At 36.9% G+C, this 22,956-nt stretch overlaps 1 protein-coding gene and 1 long non-coding RNA gene across 2 annotated transcripts in view; one reads left to right on the forward strand and one right to left on the reverse strand.

Annotated features, from left to right (window-relative positions):
- LOC115434345 (SEC23-interacting protein-like) overlaps positions 1-15,470 on the forward strand; it is a 30,144-nt gene extending 14,674 nt beyond the window's left edge. The window contains 9 exon segments of the mRNA XM_030156251.1: positions 1,399-1,471; positions 1,474-1,574; positions 1,663-1,758; positions 3,020-3,184; positions 10,995-11,150; positions 12,222-12,324; positions 13,168-13,350; positions 13,431-13,599; positions 14,040-15,470. Coding sequence (XP_030012111.1) covers positions 1,399-1,471; positions 1,474-1,574; positions 1,663-1,758; positions 3,020-3,184; positions 10,995-11,150; positions 12,222-12,324; positions 13,168-13,350; positions 13,431-13,599; positions 14,040-14,121 — 1,128 coding nt within the window. The 3' untranslated portion in view covers positions 14,122-15,470.
- Positions 15,471-18,004: 2,534 nt separating this feature from the next.
- LOC115434368 (uncharacterized) lies at positions 18,005-19,751 on the reverse strand. The gene is made up of 3 exons (XR_003937505.1): positions 19,587-19,751; positions 19,412-19,493; positions 18,005-18,225 (listed from the first exon to the last, which is right to left on the reverse strand). It is a non-coding gene; the product is annotated as an uncharacterized LOC115434368 (long non-coding RNA).
- Positions 19,752-22,956: the final 3,205 nt, after the last annotated feature.

The following is a 22,956-nucleotide window of genomic DNA, read 5'->3' on the forward strand; positions in this document are numbered from 1 at the left end:
ATGTATTTGTCCTGAGGTTGGGATGTCCTTCCTTAGTCCATGTTTGGTCAGTTCTAACCACTGCAGACCAGGACCACCTAAACAGGACCTGTAGTTGGAGATGTTCTGTCCCAGTCTTCACTGTTAAAATATGGACCTGGTCAAAGTCAATCAGTTCATTACGTTGATCATTTTGCTGTTTCCAACACATCAGCTTTGACAATTAAATGTACATTTGCTGCCTTATATATCCAACGCACTGAAAGGAACCATTGGAATGAAATAATCAGTTTATTATTAATACTTCTCCGTCAGTGGTTATATTGTTATGGAGGACTGGTTCACTAAGCCGACACTAACAGACCTACAAAAGTGAATTTAATCAAAATGAGAATGTAAACAAAAATGTCAAGCCATTATTAACCCTGAGCCTAAAATACTCTGCCTGGACTTTTTTTTTAACGTATTCTGACTATAAAAATGTTAGAAAATATGCTGTGAATAAGGCCTTTTGCCCATTTTCCAGAACACTTAGATCTTTATTACCTCCTCCAGGAGGTATTGTGATCACTTTGCTTTGTGTGTTTGTTTGTTTGCGTGTTTGTTTGTTAGCAACTTTATGGGAAAACTATTACAACCATTTTTACCAAATCTTCCCCACAGACAGGCCTAGGCCCTGGGACCAACCCATTAAATTTGGCCAAGTAGGCCAAAGTTCAAGGTCACAAAATCTACAATTTTCCTATCTCTCATCATTGAGCAATTTTCCAAAATTCATAAAAATTCAAAACGACTCCGATTAGCCTCCAATTTGATCCACCCGTAGCTTAGAACAATATCTTGTATCTGGCACAAAATTGTCCACATCCACTGTGGAATGTGGACTCTGTGGACATTTACATTTAACACTGAAAATCCCATTTACCACACATTTTTCATTAGAACTCAACAAATATTGATTGGAATTTAATATAATTTGACATACACATGACTGGTACCAAGTTTCAACTTTTTCTGCTGTATGGAACAACCTGGAAACTTTCATTTAAAAAGAAATATTCGATCCACACATGCACACTGTTCGGGGTGCTTGGCGGAGGTTTGCGTTCTCTGAACACTTGTTCAGTATCTAACAGTCATTTACTATTTACTGCATGTTAAAATACTGCTGATACAGCTTCTTTTCTGGCTTCTAGTACAAATGCAATAAAGCTCAACTTCTCATGTTTCAGAAACCGGATTATAGGGACAGAATTCCAGTCTTCCAATCTACACATGTGCCGGGTTTGTCAGCGATGACACGTCTGGTCTATTCTCTACACTGACTGGTTTTCAGATCTGTTGATCCTCCATGGTCTTGATCCCTTCATCATAATCCTGTGGCATGGTTTTTTTTTTTGTCTTTTTTAAATTTTCCAGGCGGCACCTCCTCCTGCTCCTCCTCCGGTCAGTAACGCTGTCACACCTCCGGCTGTAGAGGAGGAGCCTAAAGAAACGGGGAACAGTTTGAGGACCTCTCTGCTGTTCTGGAACATCTGGGCCTGTCTGAATACAAGAGCACGTTGGACGATGAGAAGATCGACATTGAGTCTTTTGTAAGATTTAAAGCTGCTTTTACTTGTTGTAAAATGTTTTGCATAAAACAGTGGGACGGTCTGGTCAGTTTGTGTTATTTTATTGCAGCTTCTGTGCACAATCGAGGACCTGAAAGAGATGGGAATCCCACTGGGTCCAAGGAAGAAGATCGCTAAATTTGTGAAGGAGAGACTGAGCAAACAGGTCAGTTTAGTCTCTGGAGAATCTGGATCTCATTTCTACACTTCATATGCAAATGAACTCAACTGGACCCACATTTCCTCTGGTATTAAATCCTTCGCCTACTTCAGACAGAAAACATGCTGCTCCATATGTTATTAAAATAGTCTAATAAACACATTTTTAAGATAATATCTAGTTTATTTACCATTTGTACATATTCAGGTACATAGGAGTTCTTGTGCAGAGGTCTCTGAGTACAAGAATAAAAGATTAAAAGATGCATTTAATGTAATTTTAAGCAAATATCAACTTATTTTATCACTGCATTCAGAGGAAATACTCTTAATAGTAAACTATCACATAATTCTGTGTACACAAAAACTATAAGGTTAACCTTTATCTGCAAAATTTAAAACTCACAGCCTGTTTTTTACACATAATAAAACACAGTGATGTTGAAAGTGTGCTTGGTTCTAACTGATGTTTCACCACGCTTGGGTCTCTTTTTTTTTTTTTTTTTCTCTTCGTGTTTGTGAATCTATATTTAAAGCTTTTTTTTTTCATGACTCACTTGGAACGAGTCCTTGACCTGTTTTTGCGTCATGACCTAAAATATAACAAACCTTCTTTTCAAGTTTTATAAACTGGATTTGTAAAGTTTCCATTCAGATTTAAGTCAGTGTGAAGGCTGACTGTCAGGTTTTGAGGTAGCATGTTCTTTTTTTTTTATTGGACACTTTAAAATATCTTTAAAATTTGACAGTTTTGACCATTTTAGTTTAACTGGGTCTCTGCATGACAGACACTTTGGAAATTCTGTTTCCTGATGGAGGAACAAGTGGTTCAGCACGAATAAGGATGAGGATTCAGTCCTTCAGTCTGTTCCATGACATGTTTCAGAGATCACATTGTCCTGTTTCCACCGTTAATGAACTCGTCCAGTTATTTTCATGATATAGTGTTTTTGTCTGTAAAATGTGTAAATGTCTTTTCTCACTTCTCCTGTTTGGTCTGAGTCTCTGAGGAGGAAAAAAAACTGAAAATATACACATTTCTACAGCTGGAATCAGACAATTTCAACTTTTTGCTCTGAAAAAATGACATCATACCTGGTTACTGTTGTCAACAGTCCTAGATTCATTCAATAGTTGACGACCATTCAATCAAACACTACCGCTCTACTTCACCCTGTATGTGGGAGGATCCACATGGATCAGATCAGGTCTAAGCAGGTCGTCTAAAGCCTCCAAATACACACTTTTGTTTATCTGTTTGGTTTCAGGCAGCTGAGGAGAAGAAAGTGGAGGTGAAAGAAGAATCCAGTCCAGCTGTTCCTCCTCCTCAACCTGCAGAGGCTCCTGATCTGTCAGCGAAGAACCTCCCTGTCGCCAACACCATCTCCTCCATCCACGTCGACTACAACTACTTCGCAGTAGGAACTGGACAGGTAAATATGACTCAACAGGGTCACAGTGAAGTTACAGTTGAATCTGAAACGTATTTAATCCTCAATGTATCCTCCTGCAATCACGTCCAAAAATGTGCAATATCCCTGTACAATTAATTATGTGCAATAACAATGAAATTCATTTTCGAGGGGGTCATCAGTGCCACCCAGTGGTTGAACATAAGGCTATAGTATGTGCTCCAAAAAATGAAATTCTGGTCATAAATTTAAATATCTTTAAAAACAGTTCTAAATGGTTCCAAAGGCATCAATAAATGAATACCGAGGTATTTAAACCTGTTTCACCCCATTTTTGGGAGGGGTCATCAGCGCCCCCCGGTGGTTGAACATAAGGCTAGTATATGCTCCAAAAAATGAAATTCTGGTCATATTTTTAAATACCTTTAAAAACAGTTCTAAAGGGTTCCAAAGGCATCAATAGATGATTCTTGAGGTATTTAAACTTGTTTCAACCCATTTTTGAGGGGGGTCATCAGCGCCCCCCAGTGGTCGAACATAAGGCTATAGTATGTGCTCCAGAAATTGAAATTCTGGTCATATTTTTTATACCTTTAAAAACATTCTAAATGGTTCCAAATACATGCATAAATGATTTCTGAGGTATTTAAACCTGTTTCACCCCATTTTTGAGGGGGGTCATCAGCACCCCCCGGTGGTTGAACATAAGGCAAATGTATGTGCTCCAAAAATTTAAATTCTGGTCATATTTTTATATACCTTTAAAAACAGTTCTAAATGGTTCCAAAGTCATGAATAGAGGATTTCTGAGGTATTTAAACTGTTTTAACTTATTTTTGAGGGGGGTCATCAGCGCCCCCAACTGGTTGAACATAAGGCTATAGTATGTGCTCCAAAAAATGAATTCTGTCATAAATTTAAATATCTTTAAAAACTTTAAAGGGTTTCCAAACATGAATAAATTATTACTGAGGTATTTAAACTGTTTCAACCGTTTTTAGGGGGGGTCATCAGCGCCCCCCCGGTGGTTGAACATAAGGCTATAGTATGTACTCCAAAAAATGAATTGGTCATAAATTTAAATATCTTAAAAAAAGTTCTAAATGGTTCCAAAGGCATCAATACATGATTTCTGAGGTATTTAAACCTGTTTCAACTTTTTGAGGGGGGTCATCAGCGCCCCCTGGTTGAACATAAGGCTTATAGTATGACTCCAAAAAATGAAATTCTGGTCATATTTATATCTTTAAAACAGTTCTAAATGTTCCAAAGGCATCAATAAATTATTTCTGAGGTATTTAAATCTTTTCAACTCGTTTTTGAGGGGGGTCATCAGCGCCCCCCGATGGTTGAACATAAGGCTATAGTATGTGCTCCAAAAAATGAAATTTTGGTCATAAATTTAAATATCTTTAAAAAAGTTCTAAATGGTTCCAAATACATCAATAAATATTTCTGAGGTATTTAAACCTGTTTCAACCCATTTTTAGGGGGGTCATCATCACCCCTGGTGGTTGAACATAAGGCTTATATGTGATCCAAAAAATGAAATTTGGTCATATTTATATCTTTAAAAACAGTTCTAAACGGTTCCAAAGGCATCAATAAATATTACTGAGGTATTTAAACCTTATCAGTTCATTTTCTATGGGTCATCAGCGCCCCCGGTGGTTGAACATAAGGCTATAGTATGTGCTCCAAAAAATGAAATTTGGTCATATTTAAATACTTTAAAAACAGTTCTAAATGGTTCCAAATGCATCAATAAAGATTTCTGAGGTATTTAAACCTTTCAACCCATTTTAGGGGGGTCATCAGCGCCCCTGGGTTGAACATAAGGCTATAGTATGTGCTCCAAAAATGAAATTCTGGTCATATTTTTATATCTTTAAAAACAGTTCTAAATGGTTCCAAAGGCACCAATGAATCATTATGAGGTATTTAAACCTTTTCAACTTTTTGGGGGGTCATCAGCGCCCCCTGGTGGTTGAACATAAGATAGTATGTGCTCCAAAAAATGAAATTCTGGTCATAAATTAAATATCTTTAAAAACAGTTCTAAATGGTTCCAAATACATGCATAAATGATTTCTGAGGTATTTAAACTGTTTCACATTTTGGGGGGTCATCAGCGCCCCCCGGTGGTTGAACATAAGGCTATAGTATGTGCTCCAAAAAATGAAATTTGGTCATATTTTTTTATATCTTTAAAAACAGTTCTAAATGGTTCCAAAGCACAATGAATCATTATTGAGGTATTTAAACCTGTTTCAACCCATTTTTGGGGGGGGGTCATCAGCGCCCCTGGTGGTTGAACATAAGGCTATAGTATGTACTCCAAAAAATGAAATTTGGTCATAAATTTAAATATCTTTAAAAACAGTTCTAAATGGTTCCAAACATGAATAAAGATTTCTGAGGTATTTAAACCTGTTTCACATTTTTGAGGGGGTCATCAGCGCCCCCTGGTGTGAACATAAGGCTATAGTATGTGCTCCAAAAAATGAATTCTGTCATATTTAAATACTTTAAAAACAGTTCTAAAGGTTCCAAATACATGAATAAATTATTACTGAGGTATTTAAACTTTTTTCCACTCATTTTTTAGGGGGGTCATCAGCGCCCCCCAGGTGCTCGAACATAAGGCTATAGTATGCGCTCCAAACAATGAAATTCTGTTCATATTTTTCTATACTTTTATGAACAGTTCTAAATGGTTCCAAACGCATCAACAGATGATTTCTGAGGTATTTAAACCCGTTTCAACCCATTTTTAGGGGGGTCATCATCGCCCCCAGTGGTTGAACAAAGGCTATAGTATGTGCTCCAAAAATGAAATCTGGTCATATTTAAATACCTTTAAAAACAGTTCTAAATGGTTCCAACATGCATAAATGATTTCTGAGGTATTTAAACCTGTTTCACCCCATTTTTGAGGGTCATCAGCGCCCCCGGTGGTTGAACATAAGGCTATAGTATGTGCTCCAAAAATGAAATTCTGGTCATATTTTTTTATATCTTTAAAAACAGTTCTAAATGGTTCCAAAGGCACCAATGAATCATTATGAGGTATTTAAACCTGTTTCAACCCATTTGAACATAAGGCTGTGCTGGTATGTGCTCAAAAAAATGAAATTCTGGTCATATTTTTTATACCTTTAAATACAGTTCTAAATGGTTCCAAATACATGAATAAAGGATTTCTGAGGTATTTAAACCTGTTTCACCCCATTTTTGAGGGGGGTCATCAGCGCCCCCCGTTGGTTTAACAAGGCTATAGTATGTGCTCCAAAAAATGAAATTCTGGTCATATTTTTTAATATCTTTAAAAACAGTTCTAAATGTTTCCAAAGGCATCATAAATGATTTCTGAGGTATTTAAATCTGTTTCAACTCGTTTTTGAGGGGGGTCATCAGCGCCCCCTGGTGGTTGAACATAAGGCTATAGTATGTGCTCCAAAAATGAAATTCTGGTCATAAATTTAAATATCTTTAAAAAAAGTTCTAAATGGTTCCAAATACTGAATAAAGGATTTCTGAGGTATTTAAACCTGTTTCACCCCATTTTTGAGGGGGGTCATCAGCGCCCCCCGGGGTTGAACATAAGGCTATAGTATGTGCTCCAAAAAATGAAATTCTGGTCATATTTTTTATATCTTTAAAAACAGTTCTAAATGGTTCCAAAGGCACCAATGAATCATTATTGAGGTATTTAAACCATTTTCAACCCATTTTGAGGGGGGGTCATCAGCGCCCCTGGTGGTTGAACATAAGGCTATAGTATGTGCTCCAAAAAATGAAATTCTGGTCATAAATTTAAATATCTTTAAAAACAGTTCTAAAGGGTTCCAAATACATCAATAAATTATTACTGAGGTATTTAAACCTGTTTCAACCCATTTTTAGGGGGGTCATCAGCGCCCCCCGGTGTTGAACATAAGGCTATAGTATGTGCTCCAAAAAATGAAATTCTGGTCATAAATTTAAATATCTTTAAAAACAGTTCTAAGTTTCCAAAGGCATCAATAATGATTTCTGAGGTATTTAAATCTGTTTCAACTCGTTTTTGAGGGGGGTCATCATCGCCCCCGGTGGTTGAACATAAGGCTATAGTATGTGCTCCAAAAATGAAATTCTGGTCATAAATTTAAATGTCTTTAAAAAAAGTTCTAAATGGTTCCAAAGGCATCAATACATGATTTCTGAGGTATTTAAACCTTTTCAACCCATTTTTTAGGGGGGTCATCATCGCCACCTGGTGGTTGAACATAAGGCTATAGTATGTGCTCCAAAAATGAAATTCTAGACATATTTTTTATATCTTTAAAAAAAGTTCAAAATGGTTCCAAAGGCAACAATAGATGATTCTTGAGGTATTTAAATGTGTTTCAACCCATTTTTGAGGGGGGGGTTATCAGCGCCCCCCAGTGGTTGAACATAAGGCTATATAGTAGTTCCAAAAAATGAAATTCCTGTCATAAATTTAAATGTCTTTAAAAACTGTTCTAAATGGTTCCACTACATCAATAGATGATTTCTGAGGTATTTAAATGTGTTTCAACTCATTTTTGAGGGGGGGATCATCAGCGCCCCCCAGTGGTTGAACATAAGACTATAGTATATACTCCAAATTTGAAAATAATGTCATATTTTAAATATCTTTAAAAACAGTTCTAAATGGTTCCAAAGGCATTAATAGATGATTCTTGAGGTATTTAAATGTGTTTCAACTCATTTTTGAGGGGGGGTCGTCAGCGCCCCCCCAGTGGTCAAACATAAGGTTATAGTATGTGGCCCCAAAATGAAATTCTGGTCATAAATTTAATATCTTTAAAAACAGTTCTAAATGTTTCCAAAGGCATCAATAAATGATTTCTGAGGCATTTAAACCTGTTTCACCCCATTTTTGAGGGGGGTCATCAGCGCCCCCTGGTGTTGAACTAAGGCTATAGTATGTTCTCCAGAAATTGAAATTCTGGTCATATTTTTATATGGCTTTGAAAAGAGCTCTAAATGGTTCCAAAGGCATCAATAGATGATTTCTGAGCTATTTAAACTTTATTCAACTCGTTTTTGAGGTGGGTCATAAGCGCCCTCCCAGTGGTTGAACATAAGGCTATAGTACGTGCTCCAACAATTGAAAACAATGTCATATTTTTAAATACCTTTAAAAACTGTTCTAAATGGTTCCAAAGGCAACAATAGATGATTCTTGAGGTATTTAAATGTGTTTCAACCCATTTTTGAGGGGGGTCATCAGCGCCTCCGGTGGTTGAACATAAGGCTATAGTATGTGCTCCAAAAAATGAAATTCTGGTCATATTTTTTTATCTTTAAAAACAGTTCTAAATGGTTCCAAAGGCACCATGATCATTATTGAGGTATTTAAACCTGTTTCAACCCATTTTTGAGGGGGTCATCAGCGCCCCTGGTGGTTGAACATAAGGCTATAGTATGCTCCAAAAATGAAATTCGTGTCATAATTTAAATATCTTTAAAAACAGTTCTAAAGGGTTCCAAATACATCATAAATTATTACTGAGTATTTAAACCTGTTTCAACCCATTTTTAGGGGGGTCATCAGCGCCCCCCGGTTGTTGAACATAAGCTATAGTATGTGCTCCAAAAATGAAATTCTGGTCATAAATTTAAATATCTTTAAAAAGTTCTAAATGTTTCCAAAGGCATCAATAAATGATTTCTGAGGTATTTAAACTGTTTCAACTCATTTTTGAGGTGGGTCATCAGCACCCCCCCAGTGGTTGAACATAAGGCTATAGTATGTGCTCCAACAATTGAAAACAATGTCATATTTTTAAATACTTTTAAAAACAGTTCTAAATGGTTCCAAAGGCAACAATAGATGATTCTTGAGGTATTTAAATGTGTTTCAACCCATTTTTGAGGGGGGTCATCATCGCCACCTGGTGGTTGAACATAAGGCTATAGTATGTGCTCCAAAAATGAAATTCTAGACATATTTTTATTTCTTTTAAACAGTTCTAAATGGTTCCAAAGGCATCAGTAGATGATTTCTGAGGTATTTAAACCTGTTTCAACCCATTTTTGTGGGGGGGTCATCAGCGCCCCCTGGTCGTTGAACATAAGGCTATATATATGTGCTCCAAAAAATGAAATTCCTGTCATAAATTTAAATGTCTTTAAAAACAGTTCTAAATGGTTCGAAATTCATCAATAGATGATTTCTGAGGTATTTAAACCTGTTTCAACTCATTTTTGAGGGGGGTCATCAGCGCCCCAGTGGTTGAACATAAGGCTATAGTATGTGCTCCAAAAATTGAAAAAAAAAGAAGTCATATTTTTAAATATCTTTAAAAACAGTTCTAAATGGTTCCAAAGGCATCAATAGATGATTCTTGAGGTATTTAAATGTGTTTCAACCCATTTTTGAGGGGGGGTCATCAGCGCCCCCCCAGTGGTTGAACATAAGGCTATAGTATGTGCTCCAGAAATTGAAATTCTGGTCATATTTTTATATACCTTTAAAAACAGTTCTAAAGGGTTCCAAAGGCACCAGTGAATCATTATTGAGGTATTTAAACCTGTTTCAACCCTTTTTGAGGGGGGGGGGTCATCAGCGCCCCCCAGTGGTTGAACATAAGGCTATAGTATGTGCTCCAAAAATTGAAATTCTGGTCATATTTTTATATACCTTTAAAAACAGTTCTAAATGGTTCCAAAGTCATGAATAGATGATTTCTGAGGTATTTAAACCTGTTTCAACTCATTTTTAGGGGGGTCATCATCGCCCCCCAGTGGTTGAACATAAGGCTATTGTATGTGCTCCAAAAACTGAAATTCTGGTCATATTTTTAAGTATCTTTGAAAACAGTTCTAAATGGTTCCAAAGGCCCAGTGAATCATTATTGAGGTATTTAAACCTGTTTCAACCCATTTTCGAGGGGGGTCATCAGCGCCCCCTGGTGGTTGAACATAAGGCTATAGTATGTGCTCCAAAAAATGAAATTCTGGTCATAAATTTAATATCTTTAAAAACAGTTCTAAATGGTTCCAAATACATCAATAAATTATTACTGAGGTATTTAAACCTGTTTCAACCCATTTTTGAGGGGGGTCATCAGCGCCCCCCGGTGGTTGAACATAAGGCTATAGTATGTGCTCCAAAAAATGAAACTCTGGTCATATTTTTTATATCTTTAAAAACAGTTCTAAATGTTTCCAAAGGCAATAAATGATTTCTGAGGTATTTAAATCTGTTTCAACTCGTTTTTGAGGGGGGTCATCAGCGCCCCCCGGTGGTTGAACATAAGGCTATAGTATGTGCTCCAAAAAATGAAATTCTGGACATATTTTTTATATCTTTAAAAACAGTTCTAAATGGTTCCAAAGGCACCAATAAATGATTACTGAGGTATTTAAACCTTTATCAGTTCATTTTCGAGGGGGGTCATCAGCGCCTCCCGGTGGTTGAACATAAGGCTATAGTATGTGCTCCAAAAATGAAATTCTGGTCATAAATTTAAATATCTTTAAAACAGTTCTAAAGGGTTCCAAATACATCAATAAATTATTACTGAGGTATTTAAACCTGTTTCAACCCATTTTTAGGGGGGGGTCATCAGCGCCCCCGGTGGTTGAACATGAGGCAAATGTATGTGCTCCAAAAAATGAAATTCTGGTCATATTTTTTATATTGTTGTACTGACTGGAGTAGCACTCCTAATTTCATTAAACACAATGACAATAAAGCCTATTCTTCTATTCTATTCTATTCTATTCTATTCTATTCTATTCTATTCTTTTCTATTCTATTCCATTCTATTCTATTCTAATGGTGTTTCTTCTGCAGGTGTCAGTGGTCTACCACTCTCTGGACTTTGAGCCTATGAATTTCTTCGCGTTGGGTTCTCCGATCGGCATGTTCCTGACGGTTCGAGGCCTGGAGAAGATTGAAGAGACGTACCAACTGCCCACGTGCAAAGGGTTCTTCAACATTTACCATCCGGTGAGAACGCCGTTCCAGTCGACAAGGGTTCAGATGCTGTAAACCCTCCTGTTCACTGGAGTCACATTAGATTCACAGAAGTCACCAAACCTCCACTGGTTTTATTTAACATTTACCGTTCCAAATACTGTTGTTTTGAGGTTTTATTTGAGAAAATAATCATTGAAGCAGTTTTCAGACCTCAATTAAGATGACAAGTTTTCTACTCTTTAAAGACGGAGGTGACAAGACATGTACCAACAGTTCAAACTAATCATCATCATTACAGTCGCAGGTTGTTGTGGTGATACGGTGAGGAAAACCATGGTTCAGAAGCTGCTTTTAACCAGTGACAAACTACCTGCATTATTTTCCATCTCTGGGTTCTTCTGTGGTTTATATGTGATTCTGCTCCAGCTTTAAGGCCGTCACAGTTCTATGTACAGATGTAAGAAATATTCAGGAACCACACTTGTTGTTTCCCATTAACTATTTTAGCTTACTGTGTTTATTTTTACTATTTCTGTCATTGCTCCCCTGTATGTTTTTTTTTCTTTGTTTTTCTTTACATATGTAGAAGTTTTATACATGATGTAAAAGGCTGATAAGATATGCTGCCTGAAAAAAAAGAGATATACTGTATGACAAGGTAAAATAATTTTAAATATAAAATAAATATAGATATCAAACTGGAAGGAAAATCCAAGGCACTCTCTTTATAAACATTAAAATGCCTTTCTTTACATGGCACGGTCATATCTAGACCCAAAACACACTTCAACGTGTTTCGGCTTCAAGCCTTCATCAGGAGGTCAAACTTCCAGAGTGCCGTGGGTTTTTCTTGCAGTTTGATATCTACTTTTTGAATCCCTTTTTCCAAAGGGCACCTCAAACTCTTTTTTGGTCCAAGAAGCATTCCTTCCCATGATATTTATAAAATAAATAGAATTTAAAATATAAAAGTAATTTTTTTAAAAAAAAGGAAAACTGTGCAAATATGTCATTGTAAACGTACATGTTCCATGAGTAACATACCTTAAATGCTGTCATTGAACAGCTGCAGATTTGTCTGAATAACTGTTTTGTTTTTAGTTGGACCCTGTGGCGTACCGGATCGAGCCCATGATAATACCAGACCTGGACCTGAAGCCTGTGTTGATCCCACATCACAAAGGAAGGAAGAGGCTTCATCTGGGTACGAAGCTCATGTTTTCTCATATTTCCACCTCCATCATCATCTGAGTAAAATAGTACGATTCTGTTCCGTCTCTGGGTGGATGCAGTAACTCTGGTCCTAAAATGAACAGCTCATTCTAACTGTTTCATAATAACACTGTGAATTAGAAGCAGTTTTTGTTTCCTTCCCCTGCTTTGAAAAAACTGTGAGTGAAGAAACAAACTAAGCAGACTTAAATGGATAAAAATCAAATCCAGTCACTCATGCAATAACACCTTCGCTGAAAACAAAAAAATAGGGAATGTAAATCTTATCAAGTGTAAAATAACCTCTGCTGAGAAACACATCAGTGAAACAATGGAAAGTGCTGTCATATGGAATGGCATCGAAACATGTGATTCGAATGTCTGGAAATAAACTTTCAGAACTAGTGTGTAGTATTTAGCAGAACATGTAGATATTATTTGTATAAATGGACCGACAGCGCCATCTGCTGTTGACAGATGTGAAACACTCCTGGCAAAGAGACTGGATCAAAATAGGACCAAAAAAATTAACATTATTTTGTTCATTTTTTAGGGTTGGGCACAATACAGGACTTATTTTTATTTAAAATTTCTTTATTAAAACATGTAATAACAAGAAAGTAGCACTTACAAAGGTGTCAGTCAGCATTATTTGTAAAAAAAAAAAAAAAAAATTAGAGCACCACTGAAACTAAAACAAATACTTTTTTGTGCATAAAAAGTCTTATGTATTATGATTGTCCCCATAAATGAACAGTAACATACCGGCTCCTGGTCGTAGTTGAATGTGTCGAACCGTTTCCTTCTGGACGTTAACGTCGTCCGTCTGTTTCAGAGCTGAAGGAGAGTCTGTCCAGGATGGGTTCGGACCTGAAACAGGGCTTCATCAGCTCCTTGAGAACCGCCTGGCAGACGCTCAACGAGTTTGCACGCGCTCACACGTCGTCTGCGCAGCTTCAGGCCGAGCTGGCCATCGTAGCCAATCAGATCGAAGAGCAGGAGAAGCACGCGCAGGAGGGTGAGTGTGTGTGGATGAGAAGGAACTCACATGAAGGTAAAAAAAACAACTCCACTGTTTAACACCTGGACTGTGTTCAGTGTCAGAACATAAAATGACCGAGAGTCCAGAGCCTCTGAAAGAAGACGAACCTCAGGTGAAGATCGGAATGTTGAACGGAGGAAACCGCATCGACTACGTCCTCCAGGAGAAACCCATCGAGAGCTTCAACGAGTACCTGTTCGCCCTGCAGAGCCACCTGTGCTACTGGTACCACACACACACACACACACACACACACACACACACACACACACACACACTCTACCGGACACAGTGCAAGGGTCTGCTTCTCCTTCCACTTCTCGTTTTCCTCCTTCCCCTTCTTTTCTTCTCCTCCTCTTCCTCCTTCCCCTTTTTCTCTCCTCCTTCCCTCTTCACCTTCTCTTCCCTTCTTTTTCTCTCCTTCCCTTCTTCTTCTCCTTCACCTTCTTTTTCTCCCTCTTCTTCCCCTTCCCTCTTCTTCCCTTCTCCTTCTTCCTCTTTTCCTTCTTGACACTAACAGCCTTTGTCACATCTGCGCAGCATCAGTGGCAGAACAGGTCTTGAAGGGTTGTCCCATCTACGGCTTATTTTTTTCAGCAGTTCAAAACCTGAAAGAAACTGTTCATTAGTTAAACTTCTTAATAATCATGTTTGTTTTTTTCCAGGCAATCTGAAGACACCGCTCTCCTTATTCTGAAAGAGATCTACCGGACCATGAGCATCCATCCAGAGCAGATTGCGCATTAATCCGGTTTAAAGAAGAAACCTTCCATTCTACTCTCCTCAAGTAGATGATCCTTTTATTTTTTTTTTCTTATTTTCTATTCAGTATTGTACACAGAAATAATACAGGTGTATTATGCCATTTGTCTTAAATTAAGAATAATATGAGTGAACTGGCAGATTCAGAGACACTTGATGAGTTTGGTATCACATTTTTACAGTATAAATTATGGGACAGTGGAGTTTACTGAATATAATCCAAACCCTAAGATAGAAGAGATGACATGACAGCAGTTAATGCAGCCTTCTGTTTATTTCATGGCCGTAACTCAAAATAAACCATTTCCTTTGCACATGTTTGTATGAACTGTTGTTTGGCTGAGAATATGAGGAAGACATGGAACATTTCTCCTATGTAACGAGGAGACTATCTACAAAAAGCTGAAATCTTTGCAAAAACACTGAGTAAAAATAATTACAGTACAAGATGAGATGCAAGAGTTCGTTTTTTTTGAAAGAGAAAATAAAGCATTTGTTGCTGCTGTAAATAAAGCTGACGTCTGTACTCATTAACACGTGTAACTTCAGCCTTTCTCATTATGAGAAGGAATCGAATGAATTAAGCCTCCAGCTGTCGACGCAGCCTCAAACATCTGCAAACAATCCACGGTGAGCGCGTAGGCACGTACAACAGACGGATTCAACCCACATGTATGAAACAGGAATCATTAGGAGTATTTACAACATTCACTTCAGTCCAGTATTAAGGGTCGTAGTGCAGTGAGCGAGTCCCACCGGGTAGAAATGACAGACTTCTGTTACCGTGACGATAATATTGGTCCACGCAGACCTGATATAGTTGTGCTGCATGCGATGCGTAGGTTTACTGGAATTAACATGCTTCTGTTCATCTGCAGAGATAGTGACTGATTGTCACATAAAGGTCCCTTTTTCTTTTTCCATGTAACTAAATCTACCAGCCTATAAATATTAGACCAACTCAACAATATGGCTCTGTTCACAACAGCGAATGTACCGGACAAAAAGACCATAACAGCAGAATTCTATCTGACCGGTTTTCAGATGGGATGTTTAACTTTTGGAGAAAGTGCAACTTCTTATTCTTCCTTCTGTTAAAATTAAATGTATGTTTGTCCCTGTTGGATACGTTTTGGAATGCACGTCGTCTCAGAGGTCACGTCAAGCGATAACAGGTAGGTAAGCAGCAGAAAGGCGTAAAAAAGGAACAATTCAGGCGCCACATTTGAAGCAGGTGGAATGACTTAATGACAGGTTCATGTTTCTGAACTGACATAACGATCCGAAAACAAACGTCTGTGTCCAAATCCAACAGATATACAGCTTCGGTAAAACGAGGAGACCACTGATACGATAGGGTCGAGTCAAATGAACATTTTAGTTTTTTGGGCGACATTTCCATCAAATTACAAATAAAACTATTGTCATTTAACGCATTTTTATCTGCAAAAAATGGCAACTGGTCAAAATAAACGCAGGTTTTCAGACTAACACTGGAAAGAACATGTCATTCTTTACATTCCTGTTAAATAATCAATAACATGTAATAGGGATTTTAAAGTGATATTTGCTTTTACATATTCACGATTCCTAAAATAAAAGCTCTTATTGGCCAAATCAACCTGTACAGAAACTCCATTTATTGTAAACCTGTAAAAATACTTCCTGTCACCAGTATTTAGAAATAAAACGTATTAATATTATCTGTGATGAAACACAGAATTTACAGTATGTCATTGTTAAAGTCTAACACATGATGCCGATGATCTACAGATGTCTTTTGGATGCATCCATACGTCTCTTAATTCTGTCCTGAAACAATGTGATTTCTGCAGCAGCTTGACACTGTGTGGAATTTGGCACAAAGTTAATTTAGTTTAAAACGTCTTCCGTTTTTGTGGCCACAGGTCAAAGCTGCTGAGATCTCAAAACCCTGATGTAAAGAACAGCGGAAACATTTGTTAAAAAACGCAAGTTTTTAAAATAATTTCCACGATTTATACCTGATTATAATGTCAGCTGTTGGTAAAAAAAAAAACAAAAAAAAAACAAAGAGAATCTTATATTTCATTTCTACTGTAGCTTTTCTATTCCTTTTATTTAAAAAACAGAAACTGCTGTAAATCACTGGTAAAACTGGTGACAGGAAACGCAGAGAATAAATCCAGTTTAGGGGGAATTGACTTGTAACTGTAACTGCTGAACAGATCGATGTTTCTCTGCTTCAGTCGGGAAAGTGTCGTAAAATAGAGACATAAAAATTGAAAAAGCGATTATCAGAGGAGTCGTTAAGCTACTGAAATAAAAGAGGCACGAGACAATACTATTAGGTTTGGTTTTAACTGTGGTTTTCATGTGTTTTGTTTGTAAGCGTCCATCTTTTCTACCATTTTTGGAGTGGTCTCTTCTTTTTATCCTCAGCTGTGTGTTTCAGGTTTTTTATCAGCAGCTTAAAGGTTCAATATGTAAAATTTAGTCGGATAAAACTGCAGAAAGAAGATGAGTACTTAAATTGTACATCAATGTACACTATATGGACAAAAGTACATGGACACGTTGAATTCAGGCGTTTCTTTTCTAACGGGTCTGGGATACAAAACAATAACGAGTAATGTCATAATATAGTTTTATATTATGGGATAAATATCATTGCATTGGTTAGTTTGGTTTAAATTATCTTAGCTTCCAAAATGCCTCAGAGATGGTTTTTACATCAATATTTCCTTAAGTTTAATGGTAGATTTTTCTTGCTCAGTGAGATATGAAGAAAGTAGATGGTTAGTTGTGGTAGAAAATTATTTACAGTCACAGCATGAAAAATAGTTTAGAAATTTAGAGTAGAACATTTAAAATCATAGTCATGGATAAAAAAAACAAAAACAATGTTGAGAGAAATGAAGTAAAAACCATCTCTGGCATTTTAGAAGCAAAGATAATTTAAAAACAAACTAACCAATGCGATGATATTTATCCCATAATAAAACTGTATTCTGACATTAGTCGTTATTGTTTTGTATCCCAGACCCCTGTTAGAAAAGAAACACTTGGATTCAACGTGTCCACATACTTTCGTCCATATAGTGTTTAATTGTGCAAAAGGGACAAAACACGGTATTCCAAATCTCTCTGAGATTGGGGCATTTTAGAGACGATCTGACAGATTAGTGTTGCTAATTGACCCACATTTTTACTTTTAAATTCCTTTTTGCTTTAGTCGGACCATAAGGGATTGTCCAAAACAAGGAGCTACTTTATATTGAAATAAATGTTGGAATGGCAATCAATTAAAGTTCTCTGTCTGACGGGACATTACTGCGTTTTGGCCCAAAAATAAGAATTACTCTCATTTTATAGCCTTAGAGCGAGATGTTTGTTTCTACAGAATCTCCAAACTGACTTTTTATTGTTATGTTTTTGTTTTGTAGCTGTGATCCGGTGTCACCCACTAGTTAATATCCCCGTGACTAAAAGACAGAACAGACAAAACGAACTGTAGACGATTCTGGGAGGTATTCAGATGGTTGCAATATCCGACTTCACCACTAGATGTCCCTAAATATCACACACAGAACCTTTCCGTATGAAAATCTGCTCTGTTTGCTCCCGCTGCAGCTCCTGGATAAGACTTGTACCGTGTTGTGAAGGTTCACATTAGTCATTGCGGTTGTTTTGTACATTCATTTGTCTACAGCTGTGCAGTTAAATGCAGAAGGATCTGTGTAAACATGTCTTTGCTGTAGTGCGTTCAGAATGTCGGCACCTCAGTGTCTGTTGGAATGATGCGGCGCCGTGTCCGTCAGTCCTCCGTCTTACTCTGAGTCTTGAAGGCCTGTTTGCGCAGATGAGCCTCGATCTCCTCGCGGGAAAACCAGCATCCCCAGGTGAGAGTGCGACGCCTCGTTCATGGCTTTGGACTGGATGCACATGCGGTACTGCTCTGGGGTCAGTTCGTCTGCACACTGCTTCTCGTGCCACAGGTGGAACAGGCCCGACACCGGCGTCCGCATCACGATCAGTCGCTCCGCAGGTACTTCCTGTACAGGTGGACGTCCTCCACGCCCCAGCCTTTCACGTCCAGGTCGAACCCTCCTGAGGAAACAACAAACATTAATAAAGTTAAAACAAGTGTTCAGAGAACGCAAACCTCCGCCAAGCACCCTGAACAGTGTGCATGTGTGGATCGACTATTTCTGTTTAAATTCAACAGTTTCCAGGTTGTTCCATACAGCAGAAGAAGTTGAAGCTTGGTACCAGTCATGTGTCTGTCCAATTAGATTCAATTCCAATCAATATTTGTTGAGTTCTAATTTTAAAATGTGGTCAATGGGATTTTCAGTGTAAATGTAAATGTCCACAGAGTCCACATTCCACAGTGGATGTGGACAATTTAGTTCCACATACAAGATATTGTTCTAAGCTACGGGTGGATCCAATTGGAGGCTAATCAGAGTCGTTTTGAATTTTTTATGAATTTTGGAAAATTGCTCAATGATGAGAGACAGGAAAATTGGATATTTTATGACGTTGCTGTGACCTTGAACTTTGGCCTACTTGGCCCAAAATGTAATGGGTTGGTCCCAGGGCCTAGGCCTATCTGTGGGGAAGATTTGGGAAAGATGGTTGGAATAGTTTTCCCGTAAAGTTGCTAACAAACAAACAAAGCAAAGTGATCACAATACCTCCTAGCGGAGGTAATGATGCTTTATCAGATTAGAGTAATCTGATTACAAGAAATGGGGTTAACACACCTGGATTTTTCCCTAATACCCTGATGTTTTCATGCATGTATAACCGTTAATTGGATTTATTTCATTCTTACACATCTACACATGGAAAAAAAAAAATTGTTCCAGTGTCCCTGTATCTCATGTTCTATCCAGAATCAATCCCCAGTTAAATTTGTGAGGTTCAATCTCCAACAGAAGTGGGCGGTACTTTCACTGGAGGAGAACTCAACTAATTCAATCAAAGTCCATATATGACTACTATCAGTGATCAATAGGAACTATATTGATATCTGTAACCATTTCCATGTTATAAACCATCAAAATATGGACCATTAGAGGAAAAGCTCATTTGTAATATTTCAAAAAATCAAAAATCAAAATTTCTCAAAACTGAACAAACTTTGTAGACATTGTCCCAAGGAAGATCCATATAAAACCTGAAATGAATCCGACCAGTAGTTTCGTTACAGGTGTTCAGAGACACAGCTCCTAAAAACTGTTTTTCAAATAGAGGAAAAAAAACAAACAAACAAATGATCAAATCTTACCGATATTTAGGAAATCTGAGCGATACTGACACGTCATCCCAAAACCGAAGTCTCTCCAGAATCCAGCGTCTTTTTTATGAATCTGTCAAACACCAGATTTTCACTTTTACTAAACATGTTCACATTGACACGTCAGTTAGAGATGGAGATGAATCCATGGTGATTATTCAGGTACCAGTTGGAGTTCAATGGGTGGAGCCAGCTCCAGATTTCCATAAACGATGGCGGGATTGTACAGACTGAAGACCACGGGGTAGAAGACCTTTTTATCTGCAGGGAAAAGAATGAAGAATTATTTTACATTTAATAAACAGATACTCAATCTATCATACATACCATGATGTATAATATGATCACAAACTTCTTAAAACTGATACTAAGCAGTTTGGCTGAGATCGATTTATGTTGGCTTCAGTTATTTTGTTATTTATCACTGTTCATTACATATAAAATAAGATAATTTAACTTTCAGTCCTTCATTAAATTATTTCTGAATGAACTGAACCAAAACCCTATGAAAAAAACTTTAACCCTTGTGCATCCCTTTAATTTGTTCGCCTCAAGCCAAAAACGCACAAAAAACTGCTCTAAAACCATCACATAAATATTTTCAAACCACTTCAGCTCTGCTCAAAACTACCAAATGTAATAGTTTTTGTTCAGTGCAGGACCCCCATGACAAAAAGTGCCTCACTGACTCACACTGAAATGACATTTTTAATCTCGTAAAAAATACTAATGTAGTGAAATCAGGGTTATTGATAATCTTCCATGTCCAAGACTCAGATATAAAACAATGACACATTCCTCCAACAGGTATTAAACGGAAAAGCTATATATATTATATATATATATATATATATATAAATTTTTTTTAATAAAACAAGTAGCAACAAGCATTCAAACAGGCATTTAAAGGGTTAAAATCCTCAAAATTATTCAGCATTTTGTCATTTTGAGCAAAGCTGAAATGAAGATTTACACAGAAAAAGGTTGATATGATTTTATTTATACACATACACTTTTGTGTATAATAGACCTATAAAAGTACATTAGATTAAAAAAAAGGACCATTCCGCAGAAATTTGACCTATAAGCTGTAACACAGACATAAAGATCAGCAAATCAAAACTGAAAAATGGCTAAAATGTGCAAAAAATGGTCTGAGTGGTAAGGGTTAAGATAAGATAAGAATCTTTTTTGTAGTATTGATCATTTCTTTCTTGCTTTTTATACTTTAGAATGATACTTAATAAAAGTAAATGTTCTAAATTATCTACAAAATCAAATTAACCATTTCTTTAAGTATCATATTGATAATATATTTATTGTCTCGTACATATTTTACAAATTACTGTTACAATTGTGTCTAAATAGAGAATTTCAATATGTACATTTGGTGATAAGATAAGATAAGCCTTTATTAGTCCCACAAGGGGAAATTCCACATTTACAGCAGCAAAGTCCAAAAGCACACAAGAGCAAAAGAATGCTTTGTGTTATTGCAAAAATATACAGAAAAAAGTGTGTTAACAAAGCAAAGAAAGCGGAATTAATTTAATTATTAGTTGGTAAAAAGGGGGTTGGATGCTATAAATTATACTTCTTCCCACTCCTGATAAATTTAGTTTGACCATGTTGTACAGTTCTTCGTTACCTGATGATTCTATGTGCTCGAATAAAACTAAACTAAAAAAGTGCAAAATCAAGAATAAAGACTGAAAAAGCTGTATATACTGTTACAGCAGTGCACATGCTGATCATGCCACAGGTTGGACGGGGACACAGTTTATTGCACAGAATTATTTTGGAGCAGTTTCTGCTGTGGAGCCTAAAATCGATAAAAATCTGCCACTCCAGCAGTGAAACGACACCTCACACACTGATACTGGTCCATAGAGGGTGCATCACTAACTGAAATCATTTATCAAATGCAGTTTTTTTCAGTTTTTCCTACTTGCTGACATGGAATATGTCCAAAGTGAAGTCATTAAAACCTCAGAACTCCACATGGACAAACTGAATCACTCAGTGCTTTCTGTGACCACATTTTCCTAAATCCATTCACTCACGACTTCCAAAACTGTTAGAAAAAGAACATCCACAAAACTTCACGCTTTTCTGCAATAACTATATGGAAATAAAACAAATCTTTACAACAATAATGATTCCACGGAGACAAAAGAAGCTTTGGGATTATTTTGCTTGGAAGACAAAGAAGAAGAGACTTTACATCTGAGTTTGGTTTGGGTTTTGCTGCTGCAGAGTTAAGATGTTATTTGTACCAATATTTTATTTACAAGTATATATTTAAGTTAATTAAGTGAAAGGTTGTTCATCTATAGTGAAATGCTAACAGTTTAAGGAAAAAATCACCTCATCTTTTTTATTTAAAGGTCCACTTTCTACTACATGAATATTTTCTTTGAAAATTCTTTTTATTGAACATTTTCAAAATTATACCATCCAGCACAGTGCATACAGGCTGTATGAAATGTAAAGCAGATCCAAAATATGTCCACAGCGATGATCTCAAAAGCCCGTACTAAATCTATTTCAGGTCGTTAAGAGTCTGAGTTCCCAGATATTCCAACACTTTTCCAAACTTTGCTGTAAACATATCCTTCTGATTGTTAATATAAAATCTTAGTCTTTCCAGAGAAATATAGTCTGATATCAAAGACTTCCACAGATAGAATGAAGGAGGTTCTTCTCCAACCCATTTGGTCAGAACAGCCTTTTGGCCCAACAAAAACAAAAAATGAACAGTATACTTATGTGTTCTCAATGATTCAGGGATCCATCCCAACAGACACAATAATGGATTAGGCTGGAACTGGTGTTTAATGACCACACCTCAACACATGTGGTTCGCCAAAATGGTTGAATCTTCACATTCCCAGAGGCAGTGAAGTTAAATAGTTTGACATTTGGGGCAGTTTGGAGAGGCCTCTGCTGTACATTTACTGTACATATATAGACATATATAGACATTTTGTAAAATAGAATATTGCATTTCTCTGAATCCATTACATGTGGATGTACAACAGAATATTTTCAATAAAATGCTTGTTGAGAAACATGATCTTCAAATCCCCAGAGTTTAGATGAACCACAAACCATCTAAAGACTAAAGGCAACAAAGCCTTTTCTGTTCAGGTCCAAGACTCTGGGACACTCTGCCCCAAAAAAACACATGTGCACAGTCCATTAAACACTTTAAATGTGTTTTACAGACGCACCAATCTGCACTGGCTTTAATACAAGTGTGGGACTTTAGATTAGATTACATTAGATTAGATAGAACCTTATGGACCCTCTGGGCAGAACCCTCAGGAATTCAACGACTTCTATTGTTTTATTTTCTGGTTGTGTTTTAGATGCTATTTATTCTACTATAGCGTATGTGTTTTATCAGTTTTAGTATATCTTATATTTCCAGTTATTTTTTTAGTTTTATCATGTCTTGTATTTTACCTTTATCTTTGTATCGTTTTAAATATGCTATATAATAAATTTGACCTTTGTTGCAGCTGTTTGATCCA

The sequence above is a fragment of the Sphaeramia orbicularis genome, chromosome 15, assembly GCF_902148855.1.
Source record: "Sphaeramia orbicularis chromosome 15, fSphaOr1.1, whole genome shotgun sequence".
In the NCBI taxonomy this organism is placed as follows: domain Eukaryota; kingdom Metazoa; phylum Chordata; class Actinopteri; order Kurtiformes; family Apogonidae; genus Sphaeramia; species Sphaeramia orbicularis.